Raw genomic sequence first — 21230 nt, 5'->3', positions numbered from 1 at the left:
TTCTGCGGCCCGAGCGAGGCTGCCACAGCCAGGGAAGGGTGCGGGCTCAGCATTGCAACGGCAAGTGCGAGAGCAGCACTCCGCTCGGCGACCCGAGGGGGCAGGAGGACCCCAAGCTGCAGCTTCCGGGAGAGGCGCTGCCCCGTGCCCGTGGGTCCATGCCCCGCCCCCCGGGATAGCCTCGGAACGGACCGATCCGCCCAGCACCGACCAGGCTCGGCCGCTTCTGACTCCTGACAGACCTTCCCTCCCAGTCCCGCTCCGCACGGACCAGTCTCGGGCCGCTCCTGAGAGATCCCCCTCCAGCCCCGCCCACTCCGCACGAGCCGCTCCTTCTGAGGGCAGGGCCGGCAGGCGGCTGACTGTGCTCGCTGTAACGTAGCGGACTTGGAGTTTCCGTTGCTAGCAGCGAAAGCCCCGCCTCGCAAGATGGCTGCGCCAGCCCCACCCATCACCTCGCGCAGACATTGCCTTCGGCCCCGGCCGACAAGCGCGCGCGGGAGAGGCGGTTCCCAATGACGTCACGCGCCGCTCCAGCCCGGCCCCTCCCCCCTTTCTCTTGTCGGCCCTGAAGTGCGGGGAGGCTGAGGCGGCGCGTTCTGGAAGCTTCGCGGCGGGGATCGTTAGTGCGGGTGGACCAGGCCGATCCGTCTCCATCCAGCGCTTAGAAGCAGCGGGGCGCGGAGGAGTCACCATGCCGGAGAACGCGGGATCCAGAGCTTTCACGGGCGGCAACGGGGGCCGCAAAAGAAGCGCCTATCAGGACCGGGACAAGCCCGCGCAGATCCGCTTCAGCAACATCTCCGCAGGCAAAGGTGCGGCCCGCCCGGGGAGGCTGTAGCGGGGCTGGGGTAGGGGAAGAGCGGCCTGGGTCGGGGGAGGCAGTACCGGAGCTGGGGAGGGAGCGGCTCGGCCTGCGGGGGAGGGGGGGCGAGGCGAAGGAAGGGGACTGAGGAAATCTCCCCCCCCCCCGCTCACGGCGGAGGGGGGGAGGGTCTCTGGGCAGCGGCTCGCTCAGACTCGCTCGCTGTCCTTTTCCTTCTCCTGCCTCTGTGCGGGGAATAGGAGGACGCGGCAGCTTCTTCCGAAAGTCGCTGATCCCCCCCCCCAGCCCCATGGGCGGGGGCTCCATCACACGGACCCTGCCCCTCCCCCGCTGGCGGGGCCTGGCGCCTTCATTGCGAGCGAATTCTGGAGCAGTCGGGGCCCTCCGCTGTCAGGCTGGCTCAGCGCTCCCCAGGCGTTTGAACGCAGTTCAGTTTTGCTCTATCATTGGGTACGGTTTTCCCGTTCATGTGGGCCTGAGCGCTTCAGGCACAGCCGCTGGGCCAGTTCTTCCCTTTAGTGAACACAGCATGGGCCGTTTCTGTTGGGAAGAGTCTTCTCCCCACCCCGCTATACTTGTTCCTTTTTTTTTTTCTGCTAGTGTGGTGTTGTTTTATTTAAATGTAACTGTTATGGTGCCTGGACCAGAAGCTGGTGGGGGGGAAAAGCCTGTAGGTGGCAATTGATACAAGCCCTGGTCAAAATACCTGGAGAAAAGGCATCGTAACCCACTATCAGACCAGTGAAACCATTCAGCGTTTTTAAGCCTGTGTGGCATGTAATGTCATTAGTACCCCCATTGGATTTTAAAATACTTCATTCAAATCATCAGCTGTTGATTGTGTTTATTACATCCCAGGGTCTGGTCTACGCTACAAAGTTCTGTCAGCAAAAGTTATGCTGCTTTAATTAAAAGCACTGTGGCATGTCCACACTAGCTGCTTGTGTCGGCAGAGCGTCATACTAACAGCTGTGGCATCGACACAGAGAGCAGTGCACTGTGGTAGCTATCCCACTGTGCAACTGGTCGCAGGGTGCTTTGGGAAGGGTTTGCAATGCCTCTGGGGGCAGGTACAGCTTCACATGATCCCTGTTTCTCAATCCCATGGTTCCAGGGGCGTCCTAGTGGATTGTCAGCTGCTTTTTCAATGGAAGTGTGTAGGGAGAGGAGAGTGGTGTGTCTGGGGCAGGGGAGACAGCAGGCTGGCCGACCTACCCTGGGGGACGGGGACCCCCTGCATCAGCCCCACCTCTGCTCTGCACAGCTGTCCGAAGCAGCTCCTTCTGCCCGCCTATCGTTCTGATTCCCTCTGAGCTCTTCCACAGCCTCCTCAGCTGCTAGGAGCAGCTCTGTGAGCTCTCCCTGCTGAGGAATGTCAAAGCAGCACAGCAGTCTGCCCCATCTCCCCCCCCCCATTCCCACCCCCCCTTGCTCCCTGCAGCAGCAGTCTGCCTACTCTGTGTTCCTAGTACAGGGCAGAACAGGAGCATTCCATGCTAATGATTTGCTCTTTGTTCCCCAAATGCAGCAGCATGCTCAGCTGTCAGATACTTCCCAGAGCTTTGAAAGGGGAGGAGTGCATGCCTGCAGGGCAGCAAAGATCAAAACAATGAGCAGAGGGGTCAGGGCAGGCTGTCCTGGGATACTGGCAGAAGCCAGTTATGTGGACAAAACAAACAGCAGTGTCTACACTAATGCTTTGTCGCTTTAACTTTGCTGCAAAAAACTTTATGCTTCTCGTTGAGGTGGCTTTAATTTGTCGGCAAGACAGCAGAGTTTTGCCGCCAAAATAGCTTTGTAGTGTGTACACCCCTGTTTTATAGGCAAAAGGCAGCTTTTGATGACAAAACTTTGTAGTGTAGACAAGGCCCAGGTGTTAGAATCAACCATGAATGCCATACACTTTATTTTTTCCTAAGTGTATTTATGCTATATGAGTAAGTTTTTCAGACTTTTAATAAACCAGTAAGACTTTTAATAAAGTGGAACTAAATGGCTCCGTGTGAGAGTTTGTCCTTTTCTGGACAGAAGAACTGATTATATTCAGACTGTTATAGTTTTTGTAAATTTCCTTAGCATTTACCAGTTTTAATTTAAAGCTGAATGTCAGTGACTGTTGCATAAAAGCATCTCATTTTCACTCCCTCTTCAGCGGTTGCTGATGCTATTAGAACAAGCCTTGGACCAAAAGGAATGGATAAAATGGTAAGCTTTGAGACAAGTGACTAATTATTTTTAAAACCAATTATAAATACTTTAGCAAACTTCAAAGTTTTTTTACAAGAATAGTTTCCTTTTGGTTTTTTGTATTTGCTAATCATCAAGATAACTTCTAGTTACATGAATATGTATTGATGATTGTTGTTGGAAAAGGCAATACATTGAAACTTTAATAGTAGTAAGAAGTCCTTTGGTTTAAAGGGAACATCAAATATTTTATGGATCTTAATGTTAAAAAATGTCTTCTGCATCTAAGGTCATAAGTAAGGCTACGTTTTAGTCATGGGTATTTTTAGTAAAAGTCATGGACAGGTCACAGGCAGTAAACAAAAATTCATGGCCTGTGACCCGTCCATGATTTCTACTATATACCCCTGACTAAATCTTGGGGGGCTGGGGCAAGCTCCCTACCCGGCTCCATGCCTCCCCAGAAGCGGTAACATCCGCTTCACTCAGCTCCTAGGTGGAGGGGTGACCAGGCAGCTCTGCACGCTGCCTCTGCCCCAAGCAATGGCTCTGCAGATCCCATTGGCTGGGAACTGCGGCCAGTAGGGGCGGTGGCAGCAGTGCACAGAGCTGTCTGGCGACGCAGGGCCGGCTCCAGCGTTTTTGCCGCCCCAAGCAGAAAAAAAACAAAACAACAAAACCTGCAATCGGCGGCAGCTCTACCACCACCGCTTCATTCTTCGGCGGTAATTCGGCAGCAGGTTCTTCCCTCCAAGAGGGAGTGAGGGACCCGCCGCCGAAGAGCCGGACGTGCCGCCCGTTCCCATTGGCCGCCCCAAGCACCTGCTTGCTGCGCTGGTGCCTGGAGCCGGCCCTGTGGCAACGCTTCCGCCTAGGGGCTGAGGGAGGGGAATGTCGCAGCTTCTGGGGAGCCCCCCAGGTAAGCATTGCCCAGAGCCCGCCTCGTCCTGTCCCATGCCCCAACCCCCTGACCCCTCCCACACCCAAACTCCTGCTTCTGCTGGGGGATGGGGGCAGGGTGGCCGATACTGCCCCAGCAGCGTCTGGTGCGACTGGCCCAGGGGCTGCCCGAGCTGCTCAGGCAGTTCCCTGTCCAGGTGCACCGGCCACTGCAGAAGTCATGGAATCCGTGACCTCCTTGACAAACTGTCAGCCTTAGTTATAAATATGTTGTGGGTTTTTTTTCAGATTCAAGATGGTAAAGGAGATGTGACAATTACAAATGACGGTGCAACTATTCTGAAACAAATGCAGGTTCTACATCCTGCAGCCAAAATGGTAAATAACTTTTAATTTCAGCCTGTAAACCAGTATATCCCAACCTGGTTGGCAGAAAAATCTAAGGAGGTACCAGATTAATTCAGGGTGTTCATGGAGCTGAGGAGAGGATAAATGTGGTTCTAGAAAGCTGCAGGGCACTAAAGAACACTGGTGTTGCAGCACAGCAAGTCTGCAATGCACTGAAGTTCTGGCCTTGATGCTCTTTACATGGATGTTGGGGGTGGGGACAGCCTAAAAATCCAAACTTCAAATGATGATTTGGGTGTAATGCAATAATTAAGCTTTATGTACTCTGCACAACAGTGGTTTATGGGAGGATTCTTAGATTCTGATTAACTGACAGTAAACTGGGCATCTTTACTCTAATCCCTGTCATAATGTCATGGGTTAAAGTTATACCTTGGGACAAGGAGATGTTGGTAACATTGCCTGTATAAATGAGCAGTGTTGCTGGTCAGTCAAGAAGCAAGGAATTTCCTGCTGTATGGACCTCACAGGACAGTTTATACCTGTGTATAAGCAATACAGGACATAAGTGGGATAAAATATGTATTTGTACCTTTTATAATCATGGGAAAATATATATATGCACAAAATTAAGGAGAACCAATCTGTATATTTAAAGTTAATAAGTAAAACCACTCTTTAAGCAATCCCCACTGGAATATTAAATATTTTTCCTTCTTAATTAAGTACCAGTGGTGCATAAAAGTAACTGGTTCCAATAAATCATGTCACACGTTCTCAAACTGTCTTCATTTAGTTGGTAGAGCTGTCCAAGGCACAAGATATTGAGGCTGGTGATGGCACCACATCTGTCGTTGTCATTGCTGGTGCTCTCTTGGATGCCTGTTCCAGACTTCTTCAGAAGGGTACGTTTTACTGGTGGCTTTAATAAAAAGGGAAAAGGGAAGATGCCCGGAAGAGTTAATTATATATAACTGAATTTTAATAAGATTGGTTTTTGGTTAATGAAAGTCCATTAATTGTATAACTTCTTACTTTTCAAATCAGTGTTTTACCACTAACTCAAAAGAGCTTTGTTTCTGTACTTGTTAATGTCTTATTTCTGGTGGCAATCTCAAATCATTTAGCTTCATGTTTTTGAGATTGAATCTGCTTCCAGTATTAAGGATCAAGTATAGCTATTGAAATGCTGAGATACGTTATTATCTATAAAAAAATTTCATAGTTCGTACTGGGTGAAATAATGTGGTATGAAGAAATTAACCCACAATTTGGAGCTAGGAACTCTTGCTGGGCTTTGAGCAGATCACCTGGTCTTTATTTTTTGTAAAATAGGGATATTTATTTCACAGGACTATTGAGAGGATTGATGTTTGTAAAAGGCTTGGAATGTGTAAAGCAGTATAAATTCTTGTGAGCACTAGCAGTTTTGCTGTACCAATCAGTGAGGCTAACAGCATGCCAGCAGCAACCAGATGCTGTGTGAAGAAGCCAGAAGGGGCTGAACAGAACAGTTTATATTCCTTGCTTCAACGGATTGTTTTTATTTTAAATTTCCCTATTTTTTTTTTTAAAGGCTTGCTTTTCAAACAAAAAAAACTTAAATCGAAAAAAGCTTGCCTCAAGTAGGGATTGATCTCTCCCTCTGTATACAAGGCAGTCATGCAGTGCCTCTTTGCCACAACAGTGCTCATGCTGGTCAACTCACAGGGCAGCTCTTAACCCTACTATCATAAAAGTATAGTAGGCACATGAGAAGTAGTCCACTTATACTGGTGCTGAACAGTGGAATGGTCTGCAAGGCAAGTCACTTTATTAAATAAGCACATTGGAATTATCAAAGGGGGATACTTATAAGTAGTCACCTATATTAAGGCAGAACTAACTGTCAGACCTGAAGCGAACTGCATTACCGTCTGAGAGGAAGGATGTAGTTAAAACATTGGACTGGGACTTGAGAGATCTGGGTTCAGTTCCCAGTTTTTGCCATGACTTTGTGTGACCATGGGCAAGTCACTTGAATCTCTTTGTGCACCAGTTCCACATGTATAAATTGGGGAATGTTGGTACTTCCTTACCTCAGTGGTAAATTCGCTAATGACTATGAAGCACGGGGATACTGTGTTGACGGGAAGGCCATATAAATATCTGAATAGATCAAATATACCAAAAGTACATGACTCTGTATAAATCTATTAAATATAACCTAGCCTAGAATGGTCCTTATTAATGTAGTATCTCTAGGTAATACTTGGATATCTCTCTTTGTAAAATTTTGACATAAATTTGTGTGCAATACCCAGATAGTTATCACCTTGAAACCTTTGAAACGGGGGAGAAATTACCATAGAACAGTAAAAAGGATCCCAATCAAAATCTGTTTTCAAGCTCGGTAATATTGAGTTTGCATGTTAGTGGGCAATTATAGCAGCGATTTCCAACCTTGTCTTACACCCACCCACTCCCCCTTTGTGCTTGACATCTGGACTTATTACCAATATACACTTACACCATCCCCTGCAGTTATTGCCTTATCTTGCCAGTTTCTATCCTCTTCTCCCCCCCCCCCCCCTTCTTCTCTTCCTATTTTTCCATTCTCATTTTTGTTCATCCTGCCTCATTTCTTGTCCCACCTCCCAAAGGCTCTGCTCTCTCTTCTTCCCCCTTTGCTGCTGCCAGCTGCCCATTCTCTCTAAACCTTCTCCCGCTGCTGGTGCTAGCCAGCAATACTATCTGCAGCCCGTCTGTTGCTATAGAAGCAAGAAGTATGGTTTACAGAAAGCGTGTGTGTAACACCAAGAGCAGAAGTAGGGGATGTGCAGCTGGTATTGGCAGCCAAAGCAGCTCTTTGTGACAAGGCAAAGGGATATTGGGTGCGTCCTAAAGTCGTCTGGAAAACCCCTTTGGGGGTGATGGGGCACCATAAAGAACAACTGTTAAGGTTACTTAGGTCTGAACCCCGTTTTGTTTGTAAAAATTTTACAAACATAATGTGAATATATTTGTTTTCATGACACTCTTAAAGCTGATGAATACAGTTTTGTGGGATGTAAGTATTTGGGCTTCAAACACTTCAGGGAGATAATGAGAATTAATAAGTAAAACTGAGACTAGTTCACTTTCATTATTCAAGTAGAGAAAACTACAAATAATAAAACTGTTTCTGTTGAAATGTTAGTTTTAGATAATTTATCACTATCCGTTCAAAAATCAAAGGGTATTGTACGAACATAAGAATGGCCCTACTGGGTCAGACCAAAGGTCCATCTAGCCCAGTATCCTGTCTTCCGACAGCGGCCAGTGCCAGGTGCCCCAGAGGGAATGAACAGCACAGGTAATCATCAAGTGATCCATCTCCTGTCGCTCATTCCCAGTTTCTGGCAAAAGTTGAAGCTGGGATGAGATTGTAAGTGGAATGAACCAGCTTCTAAAATTTTAAGAAAATCAAATGGTAAAGTTAAGTGAACAATTAGTCTGAAAACTTGAATTTAAACTTCTAATAGGAATCCATCCCACCATCATTTCGGAGTCATTCCAGAAAGCTTTGGATAAGAGTACTGAAGTCTTGACCGACATGGGACAGCCAGTTGAACTAAGCGACAGAGAAACCTTGCTAAATAGTGCAACTACTTCACTGAATTCAAAGGTAGTAATTATCCAGTTAGTGGGGGTGGATGGGGGGTTATTCTACGTAAATTAACTATAATGTGTGTTCATGGGTATTGTTTTACACATTTTCCCACTCTTTGTATGTCATTTGTCCCTTTGTTCTATATTTCTATAGTGTTTAGCAAAATGAATTCTCTAGGTGCTACCATAATAAAAACAATAAATACTGATCTTTTAAATCCAGTAATTCATCCATTTATTCGCTGAATTCAGATCTTCTTTGAACTAGACTGTTTTCTTTGTACTGAATTTTTTGGTGTGGTTATATTATTGTTTCATGTACCAGATTAATTGGGACAATAGATAATTTCAGTAATTGTTCCTGGTCGTCTAGAGCATGCTGACTTTTCATGATGCTGCAATTGATTGATGGTGACAGAACAAAGTCTCAAGTTGCAGTGGGGGAGGTTTAGGTTGGATATTAGGAAAACCTTTTTCACTACGAGGGTGGTGAAGCACTGGAATGGGTTACCTAGGGAGGTGGTGGACTCTCCTTCCTTAGAGGTTTTTAAGGTCAGGCTTGACAAAGCCCTGGCTGGGATGATTTAGTTGGGAATTGGTCCTGCTTTGAGCGGGGGGTTGGACCAGATGACCTCCTGAGGTCCCTTCCAACCCTGATATTCTATGATTCGCATTAACTTGCAACCTAAAAATTTAACTGAATTTAATCATTTCAGTCTGAAATTTTTATCTACTATATTTAGGTAACTCCTAAGATTACTAAAACTGAAAGAAGAGTGAAAAAAATTGTCCTCTCTTTCAGCTGGCTTACTTTGGGCATTTAATGTCATCTTGTGTGTAGTCCATTACACTATTTCCTCTGTTCGTGTGGGTTTTTCACACTGCAGTGGGGAGAAACTTTTTTTAAACCGTCATTTTAAGCGCCTAACTCCCCAAATTGTCAGGGAAAGCTCCCAAAAGCAGCTTACTTCTATTCCCTAAAAAGATGAGATTTCAAGTTTACTATGCCTTTAAATGCAAAGACTATGAAGACACAATTTTCATGTAGTTCTATTACACTTTTGAATCAAAAGTTTACTTTAAAAATGTTTCCTCCATATCTGAATAATATTGCAGTTGATTACAAGCTTTACCTACCATACCTGCTCTCTGATCCTGTTTGCAAAATCCAGGCCATTCTTTTATGTCAAGTTAAATGTTTTCTTATTTGCTTTTTTAATGGGGGAGGCGAGAGCCAGAGGTCATGACATCCCCTGATCAGCACAGAGAAGGGGCCTGTGTGCACAGATCTCACCCTTCTATTGTGGAAGTGATGTTGGTTGCCTTTGTGGCACAATCCGTCTCCTTCCTGGGACCCTGCAGAGAGCTTTCTGACACCAGAATCTATACAGGGGGAAGGGGTTGGGAGGGTCCACATCGGGCAGCAGAGGAGATGTATACATGGGTCACTTCCCCCATGGGTCCTGTAGAGTCTATGCAAAAAAGAATAATACGGACCCAGGCTGTACTTTCTTTTCTCTACAAGTCACTGTGCATTGGGGAATTCATTTTAAAGGCATCTCCTCGGGATGACTGAAGACAAGAAGGGGTCTTCCTCCAACAGAAAAATGTGGGGCAGAGCTCTGAGGTTCCCTTCAATGTTCTGTCTGTATGCCAGGTCGCAATACCACTCACTCAAATTTGGTCCTGCCACCCCCACCATGATGTGGGGTGGACAAGCCAAATTCAAGCAGTGTTGCGACCCCATGAGTAAGTGGGAAGGCTTGCTGTACCCTCTATAAAGTTTGATGTGCCTACCCCCCAATTGAGAACCACTGTGCTAGGCCTGAGCATAGTTTTTACCACAGAAGCAATTGTCCTACCTTTTGTTGGTAACCCAGCATGTACGAGTAATACTACAGTAATAAATTACTTATTGGAAGGGAAAAAATGAAGAAATCAGATTTCATTTTCAAACTGTATAGGGTTATAAACACAAAAGAAAAGCAATGAGATTATGAATGCCTTGCTAGTGTAATTTTGAAATTGGTATTATCTTAATTTTGATTATGCCACTAAGTTGCATTATTTTTCAAAGTTGGGTAAAATTTTGTAAGTGTTCTTCCTCACACTAAGTTTATTTATCTTAATTAAATCCCTTTAGGTTGTATCTCAGTACTCTAGTCTCCTTTCTCCAATGAGTGTGGATGCAGTGATGAAGGTGATTGATCCAACTACAGCTAGCGGTGTAGATCTGAGAGACATTAAAATTGTTAAAAAGCTTGGGTAAGTAGCAATCCATATCTAGCAATTCTGTTAATTAAAGTAACTTGTCCAACTTTTAAAAATTGCTTCCCTAAAACATTAATTTCATGTTTTACTACTCTTGTTTCCAGTGGAACAATTGATGATTGTGAACTGGTTGAAGGACTAGTCCTCACTCAGAAGCTGGCGAATACTGGTGTAACTAGAGTGGAAAAAGCCAAGATTGGTCTCATTCAGTTTTGCTTGTCTGCTCCAAAGACTGATGTGAGTTAGCCTGATCCTGCTGGATTTAATATCATCTTTGTGCATGGGGATTTACATGTAATTCAGACAATGAAGGGAAAAAAATACTCCTTAAGGGCTTGTCATCACTGAAGAAGCCATCGCAGTAATTCAGTCGGCTTTTGGTGTCCACGCTACCCTCTTTCTGCTGGTGGTGCGCATCCTCATCAGGAGCACTTGCACTGACTGAAGTGGGGCACTGACAGCCGTGTGGGGCTCACAGCAGGAGCCCCCCACCTACCGGCAGGATGACAGTCTGAGCTGTGAGCCTGGCATCAGTTTCATGGCGCTGTCTGGCTCAGAGCAGCAGGTCAGGGCTCAGCCCCGCACTGGGCTCACAGCTCAGGCTGTCACCCCAGTGTGGGGGCTCCAGCTGTGAGCCTGGCACCCGGCTGACAGCTGCGGGAGGGCCAGCTTAGTCCAGCATTGAGCCTGCCAGCAGTGAAATTAACATTCTTGTCAGTTTCGTGTGAGCTCAGCAGCCCTGAAACTGACAAGAATGACAGCCACAGCCCAAGTAAGTTGCGTTGCCCTAACTACAGGAACATAAGTGCTATGTCTCTTGTGGAGGTGGAGTTATGATGTCAGTTAGCAGGCCATTTACTTTGGCGGAAGCAGCATTCTAGTGTAGACGCTGACATAATTACGTCAATGTAAACTGCCTTATGTCAACTTAACTCTAGTGTAGACCAAGCCTAAGTCTGTTATCGGTCATACACAACTTTCCTGTTCCACAAATTATATCAGAACCCCATTAGTCTTAAACTTATCATGTAGTAGTAAAAGGTTGTAACTTAAAACCACAAGTCCTTGTATTGGAACATTAAAATGTGTGTAGATGCAATGGTGTATTCAGTCTTGTTTGCCTTATATCACAACTGCATTGAATTATAGAAACAGCATGAACAACAAGAAATGTACTTAAATTTGAGCTTAAATTCAGTAATTTTTGAAGACATTAAATATTTTTCTCTTTTAATAGATGGACAACCAGATCGTTGTTTCTGACTATGCTCAAATGGACAGAGTATTGCGTGAAGAGAGAGCCTACATTCTAAACTTAGTTAAACAAATTAAAAAGGCTGGATGCAATGTGCTGCTCATTCAGAAGTCTATTCTACGGTATGCCAACTGCCTGAAAAAATAACACTTCTGATTACTAAGTAACTATTAGAGTAAAGCATCAGTACTCTTCATAAGCTGAAGCTGAATTGTAACACTAACATCAAAGGGAAATGTCAAAAACTGGTTGCTTCCGAAGCCCCTGTACTTTCAGTGAGCATGCAAGTTCTGTCACACACCCTCTGAACAATTAACATATCTCCCACTTCACAATTTTTATGTCGTTTTTTATAAGCCAATACTGAAATTCTTCAGAGGATTTTTATTACTATGACACAAATCCTAATTATAACTAATAATCACATGCTAGCAATATTGGTTTTATAGTGTTGTGCATTCACTTTTTAAACTGTCTTTGATTTTAGGGATGCTCTTAGTGATCTAGCGCTACATTTCTTGAACAAAATGAAGATCATGGTGATTAAAGATATTGAAAGAGAAGACATTGAATTTATATGTAAGGTAAGGAAGTGTTTTGTTTAAATAGCTGTGCTGAAGGATATCTATACCCTGTCACTACTATATAACTTAAATGGACCATAACACCTTGTTTTATTGTTTTGTGAACACTTCCCCCCCACACACACACATGCACATCCTCTTCCTGTGTGTGTGTGTGTGTGTGTTGGGGGGAGGAGGGGAAGTGTTCTCAAGACGTATGAATAAACAGGATAAATATCTCCAAAAGACTTAACTGACTTAACTATACTCTCATTCCATTTTATCTCCAAGAAAATTAGCAAATGGTCAGGCTCTGTGGGGGGAGGTAGGCCGTCTATATTAAAGCAGTTATGAACCAACTATAATGTATAGAAAAGTACACTAAGCTGTATGTTTTGCCTGTTTAATTTGTGGTTTAACTTGTTCCTGTAGACAATTGGAACCAAGCCAGTTGCTCACATTGATCAATTCATTGCTGATACGTTGGGATCTGCTGAATTGGCAGAGGAGGTCAACCTAAATGGTTCTGGGAAGCTAATAAAGGTAAGGAACAGAAATAAACATCGTTCCTTGCTGATTATAAGATAATAATATAATTTTAAGGGGTGGTACCTCAAAACTTGCCTGTTCTAGAAATGAATGAGCTGTAACTTTTAGATTTTTTTCTGTAGTATGCAACAGTATTTGCTTCTATTATCATTTGTATTACTGTAGCACAGAGGACCCCCTAGTCATGGACCCCTCATTGTGCTAGATGCTGCGCAAATGCAAAACAAAAAGACAGTCCCTGGCCAAGTAGGCTTACTTGATGGTATTGACTTTGAAAACTTAGTGTGGTTTACCAGAGCTCAATCTCTGTTAGGTAATTGAATATGTCAAGTCTCGGGCCTTAATCCAGTATAACTTTCATTCCCTGCTAATGGGTAATGTCCCAGATTTTAAGTTTCCTTAAGGTTTTTTTTTGTTTTTGTTTTTGTTTTTTTTGTGTGTGGTCCAACTATGTTTTTATGTTCTAGATTACAGGCTGTGCAAGCCCTGGAAAAACTGTTACAATTGTGGTACGTGGATCCAACAAACTAGTGATGGAAGAAGCTGAGCGTTCAATTCATGATGCTCTGTGTGTCATACGTTGTTTAGTAAAAAAAAGGTAATGCTTTCTATTATGTAGTGGCTTCATATACCAATAATATAGTAAACTGTAACCACTTAAACATTTGTCAAAGGCCACAGCTTGTATTTTTTTAATTGAATTTTACTTTCTTTTTTTTTTTTCCCCAGAGCTCTAATTGCGGGAGGTGGAGCACCAGAGATCGAATTAGCACTGCGCTTGAATGAGTATGCTCGCACTTTGAGTGGTATGGACTCATACTGTGTCCGTGCATATGGAGATGCAATGGAAGTCATCCCATCTACACTGGCTGAAAATGCAGGGCTTAACCCTATTTCTACTGTAACAGAGCTGAGAAACAGACATGCACAAGGAGAGAAAACAGCAGGCATTAATATCAGAAAGGTAATATACAAAAGGATTATACATCTGTGATGGTAAATTAAAATGTTCAGTTCTTTTTGAGGAAAAATACTTGAGAATAAAGACAGCTAAAGGTTGCCCAAGTTGTAGCCCAAAACTGTCCTCCGTCAACCTCCCATATCATTGCAACATAACAATTGAGCATTTTCATGGTCTGAGACGCCAAATAACCAGTGCTTTTAAAAATTGACTAATTAGAAGAACTAATGTGTGACGGGTTGGATCACAGAAACCCCCTTGGCAGCTGCCACCTAATGTACCAAGACTACTTTTATTCCTGTTTTCCCTGCCAGCTCAGGACTCCAGCACCCTGTCTTGCTGAGCCAGACACTCCCATCTGCTCCAACAGAGACCCAGGGTGTGAATCACTTGTCCCAAAGCTGCAAGTTTACCTGAAAACAGCTCACAAAAGTGTGCTCGTCTTAAGCACTCAGATGCCCAACTCCCAATGGGGTCTAAACCCAAATAAATCCGTTTTACCCTGCATAAAGCTTATGCAGGGCAAACTCATAAATTGTTCGCCCTCTAACACTGATAGAGATGCACAGTTGTTTGCTCCCCCAGGTATTAATACATACTCTGTTAATGAATAAACAGTGATTTTATTAAATACAGAAAGTAGGATTTAAGTGGTTCCAAGTAGTAACAGACAGAACAAAGTAAGTCACCAAGCAAAATAAAATAAAATGCACAAATCTATGTCTAATCAAACTAAATACAGATAAGTTCCTCACCAGTTCCAGAATGCTCCCTTTTTACAGGCTAATCTTTTAGCCTGGGTCCAGCAATCACTCACACCCCCTGTAGTTACTTGAAGGAAACTGGAACAAAGAACAGTATCCTTGGGGGGTGGAGAGGCTCCTTCCTTAGCCAGCTGAAGACAAAATGGAGGGGTCTCCCATGGGTTTAAATAGACTTTCTCTTGTGGGTGGGGCCCCCCCTTCTCCCCGCCCCCCACTCCTATGCAAAGTCCAGCTCCAAGATGGAGTTCTGGAGTCACCTGGGCAAGTCACATGTCGCTGCATGACTCAGTCTTTACAGGCCGAAGCCATTGTCCACATGGTATCTTGTATGTCTCCAGGAAGACTTTTTATGTGGATTGGAGCATTCCAAGATGCATTGTTCCCCAAGTGTTTCCTGATCAGGTACTTAACCGTGCAAATTCCTTCCTAAAGAAGCTGACCAAATGCCTCACAAAGCTTACTTAAAAACCAAGCAAGCATACAGCCCATATTCTTAACCTCAAGTAGAAAATGATATATATGTACAAATAGGATGAATAGATACAGTAGACCATAACCTTTACAGAGATATGTTACATGGCACAGGCAGCACAAAACATATTCCAGTTATGTCATACATACATTTATAAGCACCCCTCCTCCCATAAAGCCTTATGGGGTACACTGTCACAAACTGGTTAGAAGTCTTTTCAGAAATGTTTTTTGATGGTAAATGCCCTTTTTGCAAAAATTAAATTTTTCAGTTTTGTTGGGAAAATTGAAATGATGATTTCTAAGTAGGCTGCCTGGGATCTGCAGGGAGGCAAAGCAACCCAGCTCTCCACCTCCCCTGCAGCCTGGATGCCTCTCTTCTTGTCATCTTCCAGATGGGCAGCCAACAAGCCAAAAAATTCTGTGTTCTCCTGAAATGGAATTTTTCAGAATTTCTGTCCCATGAGAAATTTCAAGGTTTTTACTTTTTGTCCTAAATGGGACAATATTTTGTTCCAAAAACATCAATTTTCCATGGGTTAGAAATCGTATTTTCTAGCCATCTTTGCTAGTTATTAATGCATTTGTCTGCTAAAAGTCTCAGGTGCACTCAGAAAATCCTGGTGTGTGTGTGTGTGTACGTGCGTTCGGAGAGAGGATGAGTTCCAGATTCTGCCATGACATCCAGTGCAATGCTACTTTCAGTAGTTCGGGTTTTGTGTGTGTGTGTGTGTGTGTGTGTTTTGTTTTGGCCATAAGAACTAGAGGTATCACTTTAAAAAAAAAAAAAAAAAAAAAAACATTTTTAGGTGCATGTGCACAGGATGTAGCCACCAGGGAAAATATCTGCTCAGTCCGCTGCTGTGAGCTGGCCTATTTTTTGACACCCTCCCCTTTGCTTCCTTAGTCGCTTGGAGTGTCTAGCTTCTTGCCTGAGCATTGGAAACTATGCATTGGGTGGGCATAGCTTCACAAGTATCTGGTGTTGAGTGGATTTCCTGAGTATTGCGACATAAATTTTATACCACAGCATTCCTGCTGGGGACTGAATGGGTTCCAATGAACTGTATATGGCCATCTGCTAATAAAGTATTTTTTTCTTTAAACTGTGGTAGGCAGGGGGGCTACTGGGGATGATTTGTGGCATTTGCTTTATACAAACTGAGGATACAATTCTGGTTCTGTAGGGTGGAATTTCCAATATCCTGGAGGAGTTGGTGGTCCAGCCTCTGTTGGTGTCTCTCAGTGCTCTGACACTAGCTACAGAAACTGTCCGCAGTATTCTTAAGATTGATGATGTGGTAAGTAATATTTTTGATTGTTACTTTCATGTTCTGTTTAATGTTATATTACAGTGCTGCGAATAAGATCTATCCCTTATGTTAAGGATTTATATTTAAAGTAAATATTTTACCATTATTGTATTTCATACCCTTATATTCCTAGGAGTTGTATGCCATTTACATGTAATTCAGCAGTCTTCTGATAACAAACTATGAAAAATTAAACAATCCTTGTGGGAAAACAGTAACCAAAACCAAGTAATGGTAATTACAGCAGCCAGCTTAAAGTACAGAATACAAAAGGATTCTATATGGAGTGGTATCTTTAAAGTGAGGGATGTTGATAATTGTTTCCCATCCACATGCCTGATCATGTTAACTTATCTTTGCAGGTGAACACTCGATAAGGTGACTAAAGGAAATGGCAGTACCGGCGAGAGAACCACGGCATAGTTTGGAGTATGGTTTCTTCACAGAATCCCTATGTCACGCATTCTGCTAAAACCCACTTAAGTTTATGTACTTTTATCAACTTTAATTTAATAAAATCTCTGGTTTCAAGAGGCAAACTTTGTTTGTAAATGAAAGTGCAGTATTCTATAACTGAAACTTTGCATTAAAAACTCTCACCAGAGTAGTACTAAAATAAATTAAAATTTTACCACTTTTGCTCTGTATTAATCATGCACATTCATTCACACTAATCCTGTTTTGATAAGTAAGAAATCTTCAGTGCAAGTTGTTAGCTTCTGTAATATCTAGTTTGAAATAATTCTTACTATGGAATCTTAGCAGTAACTGCACTACCTCAGATGTATTTTCTCCAAAAGTTGTCCAAAATAGAGTAGTATTTCCTATCCAGAAAGCCCGACTAACCTCCATCCTCTCTTACCCAGGCAGTTGCTACAGCCACTAGGGTGTATGGCAAGTATAGGATTGTACTGTGCCCTATAATTTCAAATGTACATTTCTTTCTGCAAATGTCTCTTCATCCATTAATGCCTATATACAAGTGTATTTCCTTTCAGTCCACAGCCCTTCAATAAACTTCACTGTAGTTCAGCTACCTGGGACAATGTCTTCTAGCTTTTAATTGCTAAAGTTTCCTTCATTAACTGCAAATGGAAATATTTACTAGTTGAGATTCTTTAACAATAAATTTCAGGGCCATATTCTAGTGTCTGGTCATTAGTTGCCATGGTAGCTTGGTAATAAACCTGCCAAACACAGCCTAATACAGGATTGAAAAGCTGATCTAATCTTGTAAATACCAATTTAGATATTTTCTGTCTAATTTTTCATGTTTTGACCTTATGGAAATATGCTGCCAAAACCAATCCCATACTGACTATACAGGACTTTGTTCAATCTTAGACTTCTTAATATTAAACACCTTTTTTTGATGTAGGTGCTCAACAGTTGATAAATATACCAAGCATCAATTCTTGGTTTCTGATATCCCCATTCAGCAAATAATGTAAATCAATAAGCCAGCTTCCATATTTGATAGTTATTAAATGACGGGGGTAGTAATTAGTTACACAAATGGACTATTACCCACATTATCATAGTGCAGCATGATATAGGACAGGGGTAGGCAACCTATGGCACGCGTGCCGAAGGCGGCACACGAGCTGATTTTCAGTGGCACTCACACTGCCCGGGTCCTGGCCACCGGTCCGGGGGGCTCTGCATTTTAATTTAATTTTAAATAAAGCTTCTTAAACATTTTTAAAACCTTATTTACTTTACATACAACAATAGTTTAGTTATATATTATAGACTTATAGAAAGAGACCTTCTACAAACATTAAAATGTATTACTGGCACATGAAACCTTAATTTAGAGTGAATAAATGAAGACTCGGCACACCACTTCTGAAAGGTTGCCGACCCCTGATATAGGAAGATGCTTCTGACTCCTGTGGAATAGCAGCAGTGTATTAACTGGTGTACCATCTCTTCTAAGAAAACAATAATGTAGCTGGATTTTAGTCCTCACTAATCATTCAACTGGTCTTTCTATCCCTCTCAGTGCTTCCTGCCTGCTGTGGATTGGATATTTTGTGGTCGCTGGAGGCGCTGGGGTGGAGGGGAGAGGAGCGAGGGCACAGCATGCTCGAGGGAGGGGTGGGGTCTTGTGCGGGAGGGGAGGAATGGGGGTGGAACACCCCCTGGCAGATTAGAAACTCAGTACCTGTGTTCCAGGCTCTGCACCCTCCTAGGGATGGCTCTGGTCCTAGCTGTGGAGGATATTAAAAGCATGACCATCTTAGAGAGTGTCCTCTTGTAGCTAATTAAAAATGGACTAAAATGTTTCATGTACTGCTAGTGCTGTGTTTACTCCTGGGGGAATTCTGTGCCAAAAAATTAAAAATTCTGTGCACACTATATTAAAATTCTGCATATTTAATTTGTCAAAATAATATAATCACTCCAGTTTCAATTATTTTGATAATTTATTTCAAAATACCTGTCAACAATACACACCACAACAAAAAAGATTCCCCTAGGAGTAGAGTTAAAGAAACCCCTATGACAATCCAGTTCCAGTTGGGCGGGAGGGGGCTGCATGGGGTCCCAAGAGTCCAGACACCTGCACCTCTAGTCCCCAGCTGTGGGGTGAGCCCAGACACCCACAACTCCCCAGAGCCTTTACTTACCCCCTGCCAGCTTCTTTATTGTCCCACCGGGGGACGTGGTGTGGTGCGGCCCTGCCCTTCCTCTCCCTTTGCCAGAGGTGTCTCCTGCGCCCTCTCCTGTTTCCGGGAGAATGAGGATCAAGTCGGGTAGCCAGAGCGTGCAGCCTCTATCACTGCCACGCTGGGCACTCTGCTCTGCAGAGTCTAGCAGCCCCTAGTGGCGGCCAGAAGCTCTGCAGCCCAAATTCTGCATTGTGCAGTGGTGCAGAATTCCCGTAGGAGTATGTGTTTCCAACAGTTAGTTTTAAACAACATTCAAATCCATTCACTACTTTTGTTCTTTTTAGGGTATTCTTAATTAGGTTTTTTCCTTGTGAGTGTTCACTAGGGACTTAAAGGAGCAGGGAGTTTTAGTATACCACTTCTACCTCCAGAGCTGAATTGAAATCCTTGCATGCATCAAGTATAAAAAGTTTACTTTAAAAAAATCTTCACAATATCACTGCTCCAGAGGCTGCTACTTTTAGAATAGAATGAGGTATTCCAACTCAGCAATTAGGGGCTGGTAAAGGTGCGACTAGAACCTTCCACAGCATATTCCTGCCCTGTTGCTATTATGGATGTGCATTAAAACAAATTTCCCCTTCCTCAAATATGGTTATAGTAGCCAATATAGCACAAAGAAGCTTTAAGAGCTATTCAGGTGGCCTTTGGCCAATTAACTCCCCAATTGGGTAGGGCCAAGCTCTTCCTCTGGAGTGACATTCCCATGTTCCCATTAAATGAAAGCTGCCAGGAGGATGCCAGAAATAGACTTTCTTGCTAGCTCTCTAACCAAGGGAGCTGTGGGAATGGAGAGGGTAGCACCTTCTCTGTGCCCATTCCCCAACTGATCAGACTTGATTGACAGCACTGGCACAATCACATTACAAGCATATGGAGTGGGGACTGCACCACCATGCCATCCTTTAAGGCTCAGCAGTGCCTTTGCCTTGGTCCTTAATAATTACATTCAAGATATCTAGTGCTCCAGTAACATTTTGTTACAGTCTCTATGCATGCATACTTCCACTTCATTGGATCTATACAAATTTCAAAAGGAGCCTTGTACACTTTTTATAAGGTAAATCCAGCTACATACAGGTCTATATTTAATAATTTTCTTAGCAGAGGCATCAGCAGCCTGCTGTACATCCTTATATCCTATACCAGTTAGCACTAAAGCACTGGGTGTGTTTTGCAGGTTTACAACACTGGTAACCTTAAAAGGCCATACTATTCTGGGGCTCGTTTGGAATAAGTTTTTTAAAAGGCCAAAACTAACTGGATTCCAAAAAAGAATTAGTTAAGTTCATGGAGGACTGGTCCATCAATGGCTATTAGACAAGATGGTCAGAAATGCAATGCCATGATCTGGATAATCCTGAGCCTCTGACTGCCAGGTGCTGGGACTGGGCGACAGGATGGATCATTTGATGACTGCCCTGTTCTGTTCATTCCCTTCGAAGCATCTGGCAGTGGCCACTGTCAGAAGACAGGATACTGGGCTAGATGAACCATTGGTCTCACCCAGTATGGCCATTCTTATGTAAGAGTTAAAATAATTTAAAATGTACTATTTTTTGTGCGCTTTATTTATTTTGCACAACCTTCTATAGCCTCACCTGGACCCTTCGATCATCCCCACCTTGCGAGAGTCAGAACCTGTACAATGCAGGGTTTTTCCATTCACTTTATTTCTGCATGGCCTTGTACAACTTTAAATAACATGTGAGTCACCTAACTAATATTATTTCCTTAGGATGGTTATTTTGACTGTAACAGGTTGACATCACTCCTTTCATTTAATGGTCAGTTATCTATGGTTCCAAAAATATTACATGTAGACACATATGAGCTTTGGAATTGGGTTCTAAGGAGAAAGATGTGCTCCTTAGAATGAAAGGTTTGAAAGCTGCCACAAGTAGGTACTACTAGGCCTCTAAGACAAACATAAAAAGAACAGGAGTACTTGTGGCACCTTAGAGACTAACAAATTTATTAGAGCATAAGCTTTCGTGGGCTACAGCCCACTTCTTCGGATGCATAAGACAAACATGTGGCCCATGGGCCAGATGCACTCTGCCTGATGGGTTTGCAGCCTGCATGACCTATGCAGATTCAGCAGAATCTACGGGAGCCCTACTGCACTGAATGCTAGTACTTGGATGGGAGACCACCTGGGCATTCCCGGGGCTGCAGACAGCCTTCCTGGGAACAGCGGTTACTAGGCATGCTCAGCTCTCAGAGGGGACAGGACTTGACAGCCACCCCTGGCAACATCTGGGCAGGACAGGACTCTCCGGGGCTCCCGCTCCCCCCTCCGCCTGCTCGGGGGGGGAGGGAGGGAAGGAGGGGCTTCCCGTCGTGCCCCGGGTGAGTTCTGTGCAGGGGGAGGAGTTCCAGTTTAGGACTCCGACCCGGGCAGGTTTGTCCCAATGGAGGCGCCGTAGCGTCCCCGGTAACCGGTGTAGCTGGTAACTAAGCTCGGCGCTGGGGGAAGGAGGCGGCGGCGGCCGAGCCTGCCCCTGCCCGGGGACC

General features: G+C 43.9%; 1 protein-coding gene across 1 annotated transcript; it reads left to right on the top strand.

Annotated features, from left to right (window-relative positions):
• Nucleotides 1-554: 554 nt before the first annotated feature.
• On the top strand, nt 555-16577 carry CCT4 (chaperonin containing TCP1 subunit 4). Its single transcript, XM_065400388.1, has 14 exons — nt 555-815; nt 2979-3031; nt 4202-4291; nt 5058-5166; nt 7765-7907; nt 10035-10156; nt 10267-10399; nt 11400-11539; nt 11905-12001; nt 12413-12523; nt 12997-13127; nt 13259-13493; nt 15913-16026; nt 16401-16577. The coding sequence occupies exons 1-14, from the start codon at nt 695-697 to the stop codon at nt 16413-16415; spliced, it is 1614 nt and encodes a 537-aa protein (XP_065256460.1). The 5' UTR covers nt 555-694; the 3' UTR covers nt 16416-16577.
• The last annotated feature ends 4653 nt before the right edge of the window (nt 16578-21230 follow it).

This window comes from Emys orbicularis, chromosome 3 (assembly GCF_028017835.1).
Source record: "Emys orbicularis isolate rEmyOrb1 chromosome 3, rEmyOrb1.hap1, whole genome shotgun sequence".
NCBI classification, from domain to species: Eukaryota; Metazoa; Chordata; order Testudines; family Emydidae; genus Emys; species Emys orbicularis.
This window is presented reverse-complemented; position numbering and strand designations above follow the sequence as displayed.

Coding starts and splice junctions, on each gene's coding strand:
- CCT4 (XM_065400388.1), top strand. CDS start 695: ATGCCGGAGAACGCGGGATCCAGAGCTTTCACGGGCGGCAACGGGGGC. Junction 5,167..7,764: donor TTCCAGACTTCTTCAGAAGG/GTACGTTTTACT, acceptor AACTTCTAATAG/GAATCCATCCCACCATCATT. Junction 7,908..10,034: donor CTACTTCACTGAATTCAAAG/GTAGTAATTATC, acceptor AAATCCCTTTAG/GTTGTATCTCAGTACTCTAG.